The sequence below is a fragment of the Dendrobates tinctorius genome, unplaced genomic scaffold (genome assembly GCF_039654945.1).
Source record: "Dendrobates tinctorius isolate UK_male_01 unplaced genomic scaffold, ASM3965494v1 ptg000099l, whole genome shotgun sequence".
NCBI classification, from domain to species: Eukaryota; Metazoa; Chordata; class Amphibia; order Anura; family Dendrobatidae; genus Dendrobates; species Dendrobates tinctorius.
The window spans coordinates 7,089,645-7,108,783 of NW_027361767.1; the positions used below are offsets into that span (position 1 = coordinate 7,089,645).

Below are 19,139 nucleotides of genomic sequence, written 5' to 3' on the forward strand. Positions count from 1 at the left end.
TCAGCATCCACAGGTCCTGTGCATCGGTACTTTCTGGCTGTACCTGACCCCGAAACCCCTACAGTGCGGGTGAGTCCCTGCTCAGCGGAGGCTGCACGCCGGCGCTGACAGGATCCTGACACTCAGGACACGCGCACTGGCTCAGTGAGCAAGTAAAGTGCGGTGTTCCTGACAATAACTACTATAATACTGCCCCTATGTACAAGAATATAACTACTATAATACTGCCCCTAAGTACAAGAATATAACTACTATAATACTGCCCCCTATGTACAAGAATATAACTACTATAATACTGCCCCCTATGTACAAGAATATAACTACTACAATACTGCCCCCTATGTACAAGAATATAACTACTATAATACTGCCCCCTATGTACAAGAATATAACTACTATAATACTGCCCCCTATGTACAAGAATATAACTACTATAATACTGCCCCCTATGTACAAGAATATAACTACTATAATACTGCCCCCTATGTACAAGAATATAACTACTATAATACTGCCCCCTATGTACAAGAATATAACTACTATAATACTGCCCCCTATGTACAAGAATATAACTACTATAATACTGCCCCCTATGTACAAGAATATAACTACTATAATACTGCCCCCTATGTACAAGAATATAACTACTATAATACTGCCCCCTATGTACAAGAATATAACTACTATAATACTGCCCCCTATGTACAAGAATATAACTACTATAATACTGCCCCCTATGTACAAGAATATAACTACTATAATACTGCCCCCTATGTACAAGAATATAACTACTATAATACTGCCCCCTATGTACAAGAATATAACTACTATAATACTGCCCCCTATGTACAAGAATATAACTACTATAATACTGCCCCCTATGTACAAGAATATAACTACTATAATACTGCCCCCTATGTACAAGAATATAACTACTATAATACTGCCCCCTATGTACAAGAATATAACTACTATAATACTGCCCCCTATGTACAAGAATATAACTACTATAATACTGCCCCCTATGTACAAGAATATAACTACTATAATACTGCCCCCAATGTACAAGAATATAACTACAATAATACTGTCCCCTATGTACAAGAATATAACTACTATAATACTGCCCCCTATGTACAAGAATATAACTACTATAATACTGCCCCCTATGTACAAGAATATAACTACTATAATACTGCCCCTATGTACAAGAATATAACTACTATAATACTGCCCCTATGTACAAGAATATAACTACTATAATACTGCCCCCTATGTACAAGATTATAACTACTATAATACTGCCCCCTATGTACAAGAATATAACTACTATAATACTGCCCCCTATGTACAAGAATATAACTACTATAATACTGCCCCTATGTACAAGAATATAACTACTATAATACTGCCCCTATGTACAAGAATATAACTACTATAATACTGCCCCTATGTACAAGAATATAACTACTATAATACTGCCCCCTATGTACAAGAATATAACTACTATAATACTGTCCCTATGTACAAGAATATAACTACTATAATACTGCCTCTATGTACAAGAATATTACTCCTATAATACTGCCCCTATGTACAAGAATATAACTACTATAATACTGCCCCTATGTACAAGAATATAACTACTATAATACTGCCCCTATGTACAAGAATATAACTACTATAATACTGCCCCCTATGTACAAGAATATAACTACTATAATACTGCCCCCTATGTACAAGAATATAACTACTATAATACTGCCCCGTGTTCAAGAATATAACTACTATAATACTGCTCCTATGGACAAGAATATAACTACTATAATACTGCCCCGTATGTACAAGAATATAACTACTATAATACTGCCCCTATGTACAAGAATATAACTACTATAATACTGCCCCTATGTACAAGAATATAACTACTATAATACTGCCCCCTATGTACAAGAATATAACTGCTATAATACTGCCCCTGTGTACAGCAGTAGAGTCACAGTGCAGGACGGTTACCTCTCCTCAGGGGCAGCAGCTTGTTCTCCAGGATGTCTCTGGCGTCGGTGCCTTCATCCATTAAATCCAGTTTGGTTATGACGCCAATAGTCCGTAAACCTGGAATATAGAGACATACAGTGACGCTTTTTGAGTTATTAAGACAACCAGCGATGGACGCGGATGTTCAGTTCCTAGGATTTTCTTCTGCAGTTTGTCATGCAGATAGTGCCGCCATCATTCCTATAAGCAGTGTAGGTATTACCATCGCCGCCATCTTACCTTGTGGATCCACCTCCTTTGCCATTTTCAGGGCATCAGAGTTTGCCAGGTCAGTATTGGCCGGGGTGACGGCCAGGATCAGGCAGCTCTCCCGGGTGATGAACTGCAGGATCATGTCCTTGATCTGGTACTCTATGTCTTGGGGTTGGTCGCCGACAGGCACCTTGGTGATACCCGGAAGGTCAATCAAGGTCAAGTTGAGAACTGCGGGAGTAACAAATACAGGTTCAGTATTACAGCACTGTGCAATGTAACACAAAGGGAACGCCGCCATATCGGGGAGAAGGAAACGTAAAGCGGTTGTCACCTGTCAGAAACCTCTTTCCTTTATTAAAAGCAGTTGGTACTAAAAAAAAAAAAAAAAATTCAAACTGTGCTCTACTCACGCTCCTCAGGTCCACTGCCGAGTCTCTGCTGCTGCTTCCGGAGTTTTGTCAGCAGCGGTGACGACACAAGGCGCTCAGAGCTGCTGAGCCCACTGATTGACTGCAGCACTGCCAGCATGACGTCAGCGCTGCAGACAAAAAAAAACATTGCGTGCAGCAGCAAAGACTGTGTTGGACCTGGGAAGAGTGAGGAAAACATTTACTTTTTCACTAACATAGCTTAAGTAAAGAGCTTATGAAAGAATCCCCCTTTAATTTTATCAACCAGTGGCCTAGGTGGGCCGGCACCGGGACTCTCACCTCTAGGGCAGTGAAATATTGGGGAATCTCTGCTCCTCACTCCGCCAGGTGGAGATGTCAACGGCATTTCAACACCAGTAGAACGCATGTATGATATAAAGACTTTTAGACCAGGGCTGTGGAGTCGGAGTCGTGGAGTCGGTGCTCATTTTGGTGGAGTCGGAGTTGGAGTCGGTATAAAATGGACCGACTCCGACTCCTAAAATATATAATAAATTGGGTACAGTAGTTCAATGCAGGATGTGCTGAATATTTTTTCATAGGAGTTTGGGAAAGTTATGAAATGTCCTATAAATGGCTGTTCTATTCCTGATCTAAGGCTACATTCACACACAGCGTTTTTCCTGTGTTTTTTGAGGATACGTTTTTCAGCTGCAAAAGCTGATCATCTTTTTAAAAAACTGCATCACCTGAAAGGTTTTTGAGCTCATAGATAATGTTTTCAATAGCAAAAGCAGATTATAAATCTGCTGTATCTATCCATTTATCCATATCTGTCTATCCATATCGTATCTGTACCAAAAAGAATGAAAACCGGGTAGTACACCAATATATATTCTGTTCTATCTAAATATCTTGATTATTGAATCATAAAAATGATTAAATGTCTGAGGTTCACATTGTACTACAATAAATTTTTCACTTAAATATAAGCAATATGTGTGGGAGTCGGAGTCGTGGAGTCGGTGTAAGGGAAATTGAGGAGTCGGAGTCACAGGTTTGGCTTACCGACTCCACAGCCCTGTTTTAGACTTAAAGGGGAGGTACCACATATTAAAAGTTCTCCCCTTCGCACAGGAAAGAGGACACCACCCGCTGCTCGTCCTCCGCTCTCATCTGGCGGAGTCCTGCAGAGCCTCAGACGTCCAATGTGATGGAGCTCTCCCCTCCTCTTACAGACGGGGTCACTAATACACATGGCTCCGTATTTTATAGTTAGACTTTCAGTCATCCCTTTAACGCACCGGGCTGTGGAGAGTTGCTCTAAGGGACAACCCAAAATCGGGACAGAGGCCCAGGGAAACCCACGTTTTCACCAGACGGCGCGGAGCGAGCGACGCCAGGAGGACAGGACTCTATCCGCTCCCTGAGGACAAATCCGCTCAGCACACAATGTCCACTAGTCAGAGGATACTGTAAGGCCGAGGTCAGAAGAACACACAACCAGAGGCTCCGAGCGAAACAAAGGCGCACGATTGTAACACACAAATCCAGAAAACCGTACTACATTCCTGGAGGATCCTCAAGACACAAACCTCTCTGTATTCTGGGGAAGCTTCACCCTGTTCTCACTGTCAGCCAGGGTTAGAAGTGTCACTACTACTACACTGCCCCCCATGTACAATATAACTACTATAATACTGCCCCTATGTACAAGAATATAACTACTATAATACTGCTCCTATGTACAAGAATATAATTACTATAATACTGCCCCCTATGTACAAGAATATAACTACTATAATACTGCTCCTATGTACAAGAATATAACTACTATAATACTGCCCCTTATGTACAAGAATATAACTACTATAATACTGCCCCTATATACAAGAATATAACTACTATAACACTGCTCCTATGTACAAGAATATAACTACTATAACACTGCTCCTATGTACAAGAATATAACTACTATAATACTGCTCCCTATGTACAAGAATATAACTACTATAATACTGCTCCCTATGTACAAGAATATAACTACTATAATACTGCTCCTATGTACAAGAATATAACTACTATAATACTGCTCCCTATGTACAAGAATATAGCTAATATAATACTGCTCCTATATACAAGAATATAACTACTATAACACTGCTCCTATGTACAAGAATATAACTACTATAATACTGCTCCTATATACAAGAATATAACTACTATAATACTGCTCCCTATGTACAAGAATATAGCTACTATAATACTGCTCCTATATACAAGAATATAACTACTATAACACTGCTCCTATGTACAAGAATATAACTACTATAATACTGCCCCGATGTACAAGAATATAACTACTATAATGCTGCCCCCTATGTACAAGAATATAACTACTATAATACTGCTCCTATGTACAAGAATATAACTACTATAATACTGCTCCTATGTACAAGAATATAACTACTATAATACTGCTCCTATGTACAAGAATATAACTACTATAATACTGCTCCCTATGTACAAGAATATAGCTACTATAATACTGCTCCTATATACAAGAATATAACTACTATAACACTGCTCCTATGTACAAGAATATAACTACTATAATACTGCCCCGATGTACAAGAATATAACTACTATAATGCTGCCCCCTATGTACAAGAATATAACTACTATAATACTACCCCCTATGTACAAGAATATAACTACTATAATACTGCTCCTATGTACAAGAATATAACTACTATAATACTACCCCCTATGTACAAGAATATAACTACTATAATACTGCCCCTATGTACAAGAATATAACTACTATAATACTGCTCCTATGTACAAGAATATAACTACTATAATACTGCCGCCTATGTACAAGAATATAACTACTATAATACTGCCCCCTATGTACAAGAATATAACTACTATAATACTACCCCCTATGTACAAGAATATAACTACTATAATACTGCTCCTATGTACAAGAATATAACTCCTATAATACTGCCCCCTATGTACAAGAATATAACTACTATAATACTGCCCCTATGTACAAGAATATAACTACTATAATACTGCCCCTAACTACTATAATATACTGCTCAAAAAAATAAAGGGAACACTTAAACAACAGAATATAACTCCAAGTAAATCACACTGTCCAATTAGGAAGCAACACTGATTGACAATCAATTTCACATGCTGTTGTGCAAATGGAATAGACAACAGATGGAAATTATTGGCAATCATCAAGACACCCTCAATAAAGGAGTGGTTCTGCAGGTGGGGACCACAGACCACATCTCAGTACCAATGCTTTCTGGCTGATGTTTTGGTCACTTTTGAATGTTGGTTGTGCTTTCACACTTGTGGTAGCATGAGACAGACTCTACAACCCTCACAAGTGGCTCAGGTAGTGCAGCTCATCCAGGATGGCACATCAATGCGAACTGTGGCAAGAAGGTTTGCTGTGTGTCAGCGTAGTGTCCAGAGGCTGGAGGCGCTACCAGGAGACAGGCCATTACACCAGGAGATGTGGAGGGGGCCGTAGGAGGACAACAGCCCAGCAGCAGGACCGCTACCTCTGGCTTTGTGCAAGGAGGAACTGGAGGAGCACAGCCAGAGCCCTGCAAAATGACCTCCAGCAGGCCATAAAAGTGCATCTGTCTGCACAAATGGTTAGAAACCGACTCCATGAGGATGGTCTGAGGGCCCGACGTCCACAGATGAGGGTTGTGCTTACTTGGAGTTATATTCTTTTGTTTACGTGTTCCCTTTATTTTTTTGAGCAGTGTAGTATGTGTGTATTAGAATGTGCTGCACAGGGAAGCTTCCTGTGAAGAGCTGCACTTTCGTTAATGAGACGGCCTGCGGAGGAGCGGATGCACCGGGCACTCACCGTTTGGAGAATACACCCGCAGATTGATGGGCACAGGTGAGATGCCTTTGTTTGTTCCAGTTACTCTGTCCGTTTCGGCTTCGATTTCCTGACGAACCTCATCAAAGTCTGTAAACTTCCTGGATTTGCAGTGTAGGAATTCTGCATATTCTGAAGAAAATGGACAGTCAGGGTTACTGTAAAGCAGCCATTCACAATGAGAAGAGGCTCCTCCTTCCTGCCTATTACCTTGTGGTGGGAGGAGCAGTCTCCATAATGCATAGCTCCTCCTTTTTGTCAGCATGTGGCAGGAGGAGAAAGCTCCATGACATATAGCTCCTCCCACCTGACTGTTAGGGCCTCGTCACACATAGCGACTCACCAGCGATACCGACATCGATATGATTTTGTCAGGATCGCTGGTGTGTCGCCAAACAGGCAGGTCTCAGCAGCGATCAGGACAACGACACGCAGGTAACAAGCGAGGCACGTCTCTTAGTTACCTGCAGTGTATCTTAGTTACCAGCGCGATGATCGCTGGTCTCCCGCCTGTCACACACAGCGATGTGTGCTGGCCAGTGGGAGACCAGCGATAAAAAGAAATGTCCTGGCCATTCCAGGACGATCAGCGATACCCGGCAGGGGGGCCGGTCGCTGGTCAGTGTCACACACAGCGATCTCGCTAGTGAGATCGTTGTTGCGTCACAAAACTTGTGACTCAGCAGTGATCTTGCTAGCGAGATCGCTGTGTGGGACGGGGGCTTTACTCTGTGGTGGCAGGAGCAGACATGACACATAGCTCCTCCCTCCTGACTAGGTCACCCTGTGGTGGGAGGGGCAGACTCCATGTCACATAGCTCCTCCCTCCTGACAGTCTCCATCACATAGCTCCTCCCTCCTGACTGTCCACCTGTGTTGGGAAAAGCAGACTCCATGTCACACAGCTCCTTTCTCCCGACGGTCTTCCTGTCACATAGCTCCTCCCTCTTGACTATGGTGGGAGCAGCAGACCTCATGTCACATAGTCCTTCTTTCTAATTGTCTCCCTGTGTTGGGAGAAGCAGACTCCATGTGAAATAGCTCCTCCCTCGTGACTGTCACCGCATCACATAGCTCCTCCCTACTGTCTCCCTGTCACAGCTCCTGTCTCCGTGTCATATAGCTCCTCCCTCCTGTCTTCCTGTGATGGGATGAGAAGTCTCCATACATTTTTTCAATGTCTGCGCTTGCGGTCAGTGGATGAAGCCTATTTCCTTGGAGCGGCAGTAGCCTGCACACAGCTAGACTTCGTTATTCTCAGTCTGAACAATACTCTGAGCTAAACGGCCTAAATTCCTGACTGATACATTGCAACAAACTAGTGGAGAGAGATTTGTGCAGCTGCTGATGCGTTTCGCTCACAGAGCTTCATCACAAGCTTTCGTGTCCAGGCCACGGCCAGCGCCGTGCGCCACCTGTGGCTTCTGAATGTAAAGACGGTTCTCATTCACTGACTGCAAGCACCAGCGGAGGATGTGAGAGGCGGAACTCTAAGGCTGTGTGCCCACGTAGCGTTTTTGATGCAGAATATTCCTGATCGGAAACGCACACCCTCTTCCCGGGAAAACGCATGCGCTTTATGATGCACTTTTGTAAGCATTTTTGACGCTTTTGTTAAGCGTTTTAGCATGCGCTTTCCTATGCGTTTTTGAAATACAATTGAATGCGTTTCCGCACAATTAATGAACATGCTGCGTTTTTTTTCCACTCAGCGTTTCCGCAGCGGAAATAAACGCACCATTAGCACAACATGTGCGTTTTCCATATTACATTGGATGCTTTTCTTTAGTGTTTCCGCAGCAGAAACACGCGTCTAAAAGCGCTGCGGAAACACTTAAAAAACGCAACGTGGGCACACAGCCTAACTATGGCAGGTCACATGGCTGCAGCTCCGGCGCGCAGCCGTAGGTCAGGTGATGGCGAGGTGGCACCCGGGACCGTGTAATGACTGGCACCGCGCGGAGCGGCGATACCGTGCCGCTGTGTGTTTACCTAGTGGCTGTGTACACAGGCTGCACACACTGCCCGCCGCTGTCTGTGCTCACCACATGCCAGGCACAGCGTGGAAGACAATTACATCACCAGTCACAAGATCCTCGCTGTCACCGGGCCGCTCCTTAGGGCCGGCAAGTTGTGAAAGCGGCAGGATGACGCAAGCGCAGGGACACGGACAGGTGGGAAGAAAAAGAACACCCCGCGGAGGAAACTGCAACCATGGACGCTTCCCCAAGTACAGGCAGCACCCGAGGCACAAAGCATAGGGGGAAAATTAGAGTAAAGCAAACAGCGCCACAGCTGCCTGCAGGCTACATGTGGTACTGCAGCCAAGTCCTATTCACTTCAATGAAAACTGCGCTGTAATGCCAGACCCAGCCGGGGCATGCTGGGAGCTGTAGTTTCACAACAGCCAGAGTGCAGCAGGTTACTTCCTCCTGTTAATCTGTTACTAAAATTACAACTTGAGTCACCAAAAGAATTATTAAAAGCCGCCGGGAAACTGTCAGACAGGTCGGACCTGCAGGAGATGCCCTTAATTGCCTGCTGGAAGCAGACGAAAGGTGAAGGTTTAGGATTCTCGCCCCAGAACAGGAATGGCCACTGTGTGACATCCGGGCTGTACTGGAACTACAAGTTCCAGCAGGCAGGGCAGATACACATCAGCTGGATGGCAGCCGGCTCAGTGAGCGCAACTGTCTGATGTTAATCCCTGCTGTTTGGAAAGAGAAGAGACGAGATGTAGAAGACGACCGGCCACCAGCCGCGCAACGCCTGCCCGCCACCTGCCTGCGCAACGCCTCCCCGTCACCTGTCTGCGCAACGCCTACCCGCCCCCAGCGCAACAGCCACCGGCGCAACGCCTGCCCAACAGCCACCGGCGCAACGCCTGCCCAACAGCCACCGGCGCAACGCCTGCCCAACAGCCACCGGCGCAACGCCTGCCCAACAGCCACCGGCGCAACGCCTGCCCAACAGCCACCGGCGCAACGCCTGCCCAACAGCCACCGGCGCAACGCCTGCCCAACAGCCACCGGCGCAACGCCTGCCCAACAGCCACCAGCGCAACGCCTGCCCAACAGCCACCAGCGCAACGCCTGCCCAACAGCCACCAGCGCAACGCCTGCCCAACAGCCACCAGCGCAACGCCTGCCCAACAGCCACCAGCGCAACGCCTGCCCAACAGCCACCAGCGCAACGCCGCCCGTAGCTGCTCATACAGGCGAAATTTTGGAACACCAGGACCTGCCCCATGAAAATCATTCATCTTCTTAGAATGCTGTCACTCTGTTATTCCTCCTGGAAATGTACGGAAAAAATTGGCAACTGATTGATAACCTGCCGTTACTGGAAACAATGTGTTTAAACATTTCCAGGAGGAGTAACGGAGTAACACGATTCCTCCTCGCATGAGGAATACTAATATTACAGGGGTATTCCCATCTGCAAGATCCTATGCCAATAAGTAATATAAATATTAGCAAATACCTTTAATTACAAACGTACTACAGTTCTTCTGATTAGCTATGCTGCTTACTCCATGTGCAGGGCATTTCAATTGCTAAGGTATCCATGGTTATGACCACTAACAACTGTCAGTATATGAGCTGTCTTAACCATGGATACCTAAGCTACTGCAATGCCCCGCACATGGGGTAAGGGACAGAGCGAATCAGAAGAACTATACTGCATTTCTAATTGAAGGTATTTGCTACTAATATTACATATTGGGATAGGATCTTGGAGATGGGATACTCCTTTAAGTAAAACGGAGACTCGGAGTTGAAAATGTCAAAGTGGATTAAAGGAGTAGTCCGCTACCAAAAGCTCCTGACCTGGCACCTCTGCTGCGGTCATCTCTCTGGGGGGGGGTCATGTGGTCTTGTTATGTAAAAAGATTGCTGCAGCCAATCGGTGCTCACTGATCGGCTGCAGCAGTCAAGTGAAAATGACATATGACCCTCCCAAGAGAGACCATGGGGGCGACAACAAGAGCGGGCCCAGAACGGGCGGTAAGTGGGCACTTTTCTTTACTCTCGGCACCGGTGTGGCGGTATTCAAGGCCAAACCCTATAAGTAAAGCGCAGGAAGCTGAGGTACAAGGCGCTGTTTGTTGGAGCACACGGCAGAGCTGCCATGTCAAACAGCGCCTCGTACCTCAGCTCCCTGCAGTCACAGTGAAGCAGTACAAGGCACCAACCTGTTTTACTGAACATGAGCTGGAGAATGAGGGGGCGACGGGTGACGATGCCGGAGCCACGGGGCAGGAAGTCTCTGCAAGGAAAGAGAAAAAGGGACAGTCAGATGACGAGCGACCACCCCAGCATCACAACACGCATCACAACACGCATGTATGGGACAGGACGGGGGTCCGCCATTCCTGGACATGGGAGGAAGAGTGTGCCGTCACCGTCAGCCCCCCCATTTACGGCCCCTTACCACGGCCATGGGGCAGCGCACACAGTCTCGCTCGTCCGCGGTTTATGGGAAGTGACTAATTCCCTGTTTATTGACTCTTCACGAGCCATGAACATACAGGACACTCGCCCTCCGCGTGTCACCACCTAATCCTGGAGCACACACAGGAGACGGACGGGGGGACCCACTCCACAAACACGGATGTCATCATGTGAACACGCCCCAGGCCCGGGGCCCCTGCCACCGAAGCGCCAAAGGCTGAGAACAGCAGGGACCAGCAGAGTGCGCGCCATGGAGATCCGACCAGGCATAACGCCCCATCCAGTAATGGCCGCCCGGCAGATTTCAGCTCTGAAGCCGTCCTCAATACTGGAAGCCGCTTATCCTGTAGAATCCGAGTCTACAAGATGGCAAGAAATGAATGGGTGCGGGTCCGAGCATCAGAACCACAAAAAATCTGCACATTTATGAGACTCCGCGGGTTGTTATTGGAAACAGTCAGCAAGCGGGTAGTCAGACACGCTCAGCTGAGCTGGGAAATCACATATGTACCTGCTGGTGTAAGAGGGGATCAAAGGGCACATTGTGGGCCGGTGACGGCAACGAGGTAGTACCAGGAGGTTTATTGCTTTATTTATAGGTTTTATTGCTCCCAGCGTGCATTATGTCATAGAAGTGTGCACAGTGGGTCCAGGGCCCCACAGAGGCATATTGATCACTTATTCCAAGGATAGGCCATCTTTTGTAAAGTCCCCAACAGCCCCTTTAGGATCAGTGTCCTGAAGCCTGCAGAATTAGGAATACAGCTCTGGAGTAGAAAACATTTATTCTACACTTTAAAGACAAACATTGATCACCTGCTTATGACAGTTGCGAGATCGCTTGGACCCCTGATTCATCATAATGGGGTCCCGAGCCCCCCCTCTGCATTCTACATTCCCGCCAACCAGTCAGCACCGGAGGAGACGTGACGCTCTCACCATTTCTTATAAACCTATATATATTTTTAGCTGCTGGAACGGAAGGAAACAGAAATCAGGAGATTGTGAGGAGCGGGGGCGAGCAGAGCGGCCTGCTTATGAGGCATGTGCTGCGTCAGGCCCCCCGGTAATCAGCGCACTACGTCCATTGTCCGGCCGGGCAGCGGACCAACAGGAAGCCGATGCAGACACATTGTGTCACCCCGTGGTGAATGAGCCACGCTGTACACACCAGCTCAGCACTTTACCCCCAGAACAAAGCAATGGACGGCTGCTCCCTGGGGAGGACGTTATGTGACCTCTCTGCAGCGCCCATGTGATTACCCGCAGTCCATGAGACCCCCATGTGTAACCCACCACACTCCAAGAGTAAGGGCAGAGCTCGCTGCTGGCAGCCGAAACTATGCGTACAGCGATAGAAGGGGTCGCACAAGTCTGTGCCACAATCCTGCAATCACTGGGCCGCTTCTACTGTACCGCCACCACAGTGCCACACCCTAAGGCCAGAAACTACCCATAGTGCGATAGAAGGGGTCTCACAAGTCTGTGCCACAATTGTGCAATCACTGGGCCGCTTCTACTGTACCGCCACCACAGTGCCGCACCCTAAGGCCAGAAACTACCCATAGTGCGATAGAAGGGGTCTCACAAGTCTGTGCCACAATTGTGCAATCACTGGGCCGCTTCTACTGTACCACCACCACAGTGCCGCACCCTAAGGCCAGAAACTACCCATAGTGCGATAGAAGGGGTCTCACAAGTCTGTGCCACAATCCTGCAATCTCTGGGCCGCTTCTACTGTACCGCCACCACAGTGCCGCACCCTAAGGCCAGAAACTACCCATAGTGCGATAAAAGGGGTCGCACAAGTCTGTGCCACAATCCTGCAATCACTGGGCCGCTTCTACTGTACCACCACCACAGTGCCGTACCCTAAGCCACAAACTACCCATAGTGCGATAAAAGGGGTCGCACAAGTCTGTGCCACAATTGTGCAACCACTGGGCTGCTTCTACTGTACCGCCACCACAGTGCCAGACCCTATGCCCGGAACTACCCATACTGCGACAGAAAGGGACGCACAAGTCTGTGTCGCAATCGTGCAACCAGTGAGCCGCTTCTACTGTACCGCCACCACAGTGCCGCACCCTAAGGCCAGAAACTACCCATAGTGCGATAGAAGGGATCTCACAAGTCTGTGCCACAATCCTGCAATCTCTGGGCCGCTTCTACTGTACCGCCACCACAGTGCCGCACCCTAAGGCCAGAAACTACCCATAGTGCGATAGAAGGGATCTCACAAGTCTGTGCCACAATCGTGCTACCACTGGGCCGCTTCTACTGTACCGCCACCACAGTGCCAAACCCCAAGGCCCACTGATAATCCAAAATGCAGTTAACAGTTGTCTGGATTAGCAGATTAGAGGGTCAATCCCCTTAAAAAATAAATAAATAAATAAATAAATAATGAAGATGAAAAGAATTTCCGCACAGCCGATCTGTCTGATAACGTGGATGGAGAGGAAGGAAACACTCGGGTCACTGGTGTAGGCTCACCGGGATGCTTCCCGCAGGGGGACACGTCCACCCTACACCGGGCCCGCCTGATGTAACCTCATTGTGTGCCCCTTCGTATCACCGCAGGACAGGAGACAGACATCTCAGATAAGGAGATTCCTTACAGGCGAGGACAATGAGGGCTCATCGACGCCATCCCTTTAAGAGCAAAGTGTGCACCCAGCTACCGTAAATGATTCTCCTCAGAGGACAAAGTATAAGACCAGCACTGCGGATATGGATGCTCCAAAGACTTCACGTGCCAGACCTAAAAAACTGCACCTTCATAAAGACTGGAAACAGTCAACAAGCTGCTGCTGACTGATCTGCAGAGTACATAATGGATCTGACTCATCACATGAGCACATGATGGCAGAACTATGCCTCTGGTGAGCGCAGTATGGCAGCTGAGCAGAACGGCTCTTGGAGAAGGTGTTCACAGCTCCCCTGCACACTGATGGCTTTCCCCCTCTTATCACATGCGATTAATACCGTCACCTATCCCTCTGCAGGCTATTCTGGGAAGGGTGTGACCGGTTATATTCTGCTTATCTGCTTATCGGACGCAGCAGGAGAAGCTCAGCACACATCATAAATCATTCCCAGCTGATCACAAGGGGCGGCCATATTACAGGACGTACACAACGCCTGGGGGCTGCATACAAAGCTACACGAAGAAAAGCATCGGGGCTCACACCATAATCACTGAACTCAGGCGTTTCATTCAGTCCCATCCCCCCCGTGTATAAACTCCATCACCCCCCAACAAAAGTATAACCTCCGACTATACATCACCAAGCACAATGCCGAGCGTCGGATGCAGTGGTGTAAAGCCGCCACCTCCGGACTATGGAGGAGACGTGTTCTGGGCAGTGATGGATGGCACTTATACATCAGAGGCGGATAGAGGAGTCTGGGTCTGGTGATTCCAGGGGGAAGTTACCCTACCCCCTGACTGCCTTGTGCCACTGTACAGATGGTGGAGGAGGGTAATGCTATGGGCTGTTATCAGGGGTCGGCATTGGGCCCTTAGTTCCAGTGAAGGGAAATGTTAATTCTTCTGTACAAGACATTGTGGACAATTGTAGCTTCCAGCTTTGAGGAAGACCCTTCTGTTCCCCATGACTGCGCCCAGTACACAAAGTCCATACGGACATGGAGGGGATAAACATGACCGGCAGCAGAGTCCGGACCCCAGCCACATCCAACATCTATAAAGGAGATGTAAGCCCGGCCTCCCCAAACATCAGGGACTGACCCTACAAATGCTCCAAAATCTCATAGAAATCCTACCCAGAAGAGCAAAAGCCGATATATCTGCAGAGGGGCCAACTCCATATTAATGTCTATGAATATAGAAGGAGACGGTGGGAAAGATCCTGTAATGTGGAGGGGGCACATACTTTACTCCACTTAGTGTATAAGGAGGATCCACACACTGCTAACATGTGGCCAAACTACAGGAATACGACAGACACAGAACTTTTGTCTGAGGCTCCAGCAGGCGACTGACAAAGAAAAGCAAAACTTCCCCTATAATTCCAGTAGGAATTTCACAGAAGATGAGTAACATTCCCACAGAAGACAACTGAGTCACCAAACACATCAAGGGTTAATAAACTATTCCATGCATCTCATACATGAGTGATCACATTTTTTCCTAGCAATTATGAAACACAAAAAGGTTTATCAGTAAAGTTTCAGAAATTACAACAACCATACCACCCATACATATAAGAACATTACTATAATACTGCCCCTATGTACAAGAATATAACTACTATAATACTGCCTCCTATGTACAGGAATATAACTACTATAATACTGCCCCTATGTACAAGAATATAACTACTATAATACTGCCTCTATATACAAGAATATAACTACTATAATACTGCTCCTATGTACAAGAATATAACTACTATAATACTGCCCCCTATGTACAAGAATATATCTACTATAATACTGCTCCCTATATACAAGAATATAACTACTATAATACTGCCTCCTATGTACAAGCATACTACTATAATACTGCCTCCTATGTACAAGAATATAACTACTATAATACTGCCCCCTATGTGCAAGAATATAACTACTATAATACTGCCCCCTATGTGCAAGAATATAACTACTATAATACTGCCCCCTATGCACAAGTATATAACTACTATAATACTGCTCCTATGTACAAGAATATAACTACTATAATACTGCCCCCTATGTACAAGAATATAACTACTATAATACTGCCCCCTATGTACAAGAATATAACTACTATAATACTGCCCTCTATGTACAAGAATATAACTACTAATACTGCCCCCTATGTACAAGAATATAACTACTATAATACTGCCTCCTATGTACAAGAATATAACTACTATAATACTGCCTCCTATGTACAAGAATATAACTACTACAATACTGCCTTCTATGTACAAGAATATAACTACTATAATACTGCCCCTATGTACAAGAATATAACTACTATAATACTGCCTTCTATGTACAAGAATATAACTACTATAATACTGCCCCTATGTACAAGAATATAACTACTATAATACTGCCTTCTATGTACAAGAATATGACTACTATAATACTGCCTCCTATGTACAAGAATATAACTACTATAATACTGCCTTCTATGTACAAGAATATAACTACTATAATACTGCTCCTATATACAAGAATATAACTACTATAATACTGCCCCTATGTACAAGAATATTACTATAATACTGCCCCCTATGTACAAGAATATAACTACTATAATACTGCCCCTATGTACAAGAATATAACTACTATAATACTGCTCCTATATACAAGAATATAACTACTATAATACTGCCCCTATGTACAAGAATATAACTACTATAATACTGCCCCTATGTACAAGAATATAACTACTATAATACTGCCCCCTATGTACAAGAATATGACTACTATAATACTGCCCCTATGTACAAGAATATAACTACTATAATACTGCCCCCTATGTACAAGAATATGACTACTATAATACTGCCCCCTATGTACAAGAATATGACTACTATAATACTGCCCCTATGTACAAGAATATAACTACTATAATACTGCCTCCTATGTACAAGAATGTAACTACTATAATACTGCCCCCTATGTACAAGAATATAACTACTATAATACTGCCCTCTATGTACAAGAATATAACTACTATAATACTGCCCTCTATGTACAAGAATATAACTACTAATACTGCCCCCTATGTACAAGAATATAACTACTATAATACTGCCTCCTATGTACAAGAACATAACTACTATAATACTGCCTCCTATGTACAAGAATATAACTACTACAATACTGCCTTCTATGTACAAGAATATAACTACTATAATACTGCCCCTATGTACAAGAATATAACTACTATAATATTGCCCCTATGTACAAGAATATAACTACTATAATACTGCCTTCTATGTACAAGAATATAACTACTATAATACTGCCCCTATGTACAAGAATATAACTACTATAATACTGCCTTCTATGTACAAGAATATGACTACTATAATACTGCCTCCTATGTACAAGAATATAACTACTATAATACTGCCTTCTATGTACAAGAATATAACTACTATAATACTGCTCCTATATACAAGAATATAACTACTATAATACTGCCCCTATGTACAAGAATATAACTACTATAATACTGCCCCCTATGTACAAGAATATAACTACTATAATACTGCCCCTATGTACAAGAATATAACTACTATAATACTGCCCCTATGTACAAGAATATAACTACTATAATACTGCTCCTATATACAAGAATATAACTACTATAATACTGCCCCTATGTACAAGAATATAACTACTATAATACTGCCCCCTATGTACAAGAATATGACTACTATAATACTGCCCCCTATGTACAAGAATATGACTACTATAATACTGCCCCTATGTACAAGAATATAACTACTATAATACTGCCTCCTATGTACAAGAATATAACTACTATATTCTTGTACATAGGGGCAGTATTATAGCAGTTTTATTCTCGAAGTTCTCTCATCTCCATTGCTGACTGTTTCCACCCTCACAGAACATATCATGAACTGCCACAACGGCGACAATATTTATAGCTATACATCTATATACAGTAGAACTGACACTGGCTGTGGACATCTTCAGGTCTACAAAGTCAGCTGAGAAATCTTACAACTGCAACTCAAATTTTTCAATCCCATTAAATTGTAATAAAGAGGACGTCCATCTATATGGTTATCAAGAAGGAGGAATGAAAACAAGTCACAACATTCCTGACCAGACAGACCAGGGAGGAAGGTCACCCCAGTCTCAGGATCCAACCTGAAGCACGAAGAGCAACGGAGGAAGGTCTATAAAGGCAAAACGGCTGAGTGATGGTGACTGTGCAGTACATCCGCAGCTCCCATAGGTGTGCATATAGGAGCTGGGGGATCCGAAACCCCAAGGTGTCCTATCACTGCTGCAGGTCTTAAGGGGGGGGTAAATACTTCTTAAACTTCAGCTAAAGGGAATCTGTCACCCCTTTTTTGAGATATCATATAATGATATCATTCAATTGTGTGTCACATAAGGATTCTCTTAGTACTTTTGCTTCCCCCTGACCCCGCAACTTTCATGCATAAATACCTTTTTTATATCGGTTCAAATATATGTAAACTGACGCTGTCCGGTCCGCTGGGCGGGGCTTATTCACCTGCTCCCCTGTCTTCCTCTACGCATTTCTTCTTGTGTAGCGCAAAACAGGGAGGGGGGGAAGCAGGTGAATAAGCCCCGCCCAGCGGACCGGACATTACTGATCCTGAGTTACATCCTGTATTATACCCCAGAGCTGCACTCACTATTCTGCTGGTGCAGTCGCTGTGTACATACATTACATTACTGATCCTGAGTTACATCCTGTATTATACCCCAGAGCTGCACTCACTATTCTGCTGGTGCAGTCACTGTGCACATACATTACATTACTGATCCTGTGTTACATCCTGTATTATACCCCAGAGCTGCACTCACTATTCTGCTGATGCAGTCACTGTGTACATACATTACTGATCCTGAGTTACCTCCTGTATTATACTCCAGAGCTGCACTCACTATTCTGCGGTGCAGTCGTTGTGTACATACATTACATTACTGATCCTGAGTTACATCCTGTATTATACCCCAGAGCTGCACTCACTATTCTGCTGATGCAGTCACTGTGTACATACATTACTGATCCTGAGTTACCTCCTGTATTATACTCCAGAGCTGCACTCACTATTCTGCTGGTGCAGTCACTGTGTACATACATTACATTACTGATCCTGAGTTACATCCTGTATTATACCCCAGAGCTGCACTCACTATTCTGCTGGTGTTGTCACTGTGTACATACATTACATTACTGATCCTGAGTTACATCCTGTATTATACCCCAGAGCTGCACTCACTATTCTGCGGTGCAGTCGTTGTGTACATACATTACATTACTGATCCTGAGTTACATCCTGTATTATACCCCAGAGCTGCCCTCACTATTCTGCTGGTGCAGTCACTGTGTACATACATTACATTACTGATCCTGAGTTATATCCTGTATTATACTCCAGAGCTGCA

The 19,139-nt window shown here is 44.9% G+C and overlaps 1 protein-coding gene across 4 annotated transcripts in view; it reads right to left on the minus strand.

Moving 5' to 3' along the window:
- DNM2 (dynamin 2) overlaps window positions 1-19,139 on the minus strand; it is a 70,404-nt gene that overhangs the window by 39,298 nt on the left and 11,967 nt on the right. For 3 of the 4 annotated variants that reach the window (XM_073587538.1, XM_073587537.1, XM_073587535.1), the window contains exons 2-5: window positions 10,742-10,815; window positions 6,529-6,678; window positions 2,278-2,481; window positions 2,017-2,115 (exon numbers count right to left, since the gene is read on the minus strand). In XM_073587538.1, the coding sequence (XP_073443639.1) occupies window positions 2,017-2,115; window positions 2,278-2,481; window positions 6,529-6,678; window positions 10,742-10,815 (527 nt within the window). The remainder of the gene's footprint in view (window positions 1-2,016; window positions 2,116-2,277; window positions 2,482-6,528; window positions 6,679-10,741; window positions 10,816-19,139) is intronic. The other variant, XM_073587539.1, reaches the window with a different exon arrangement.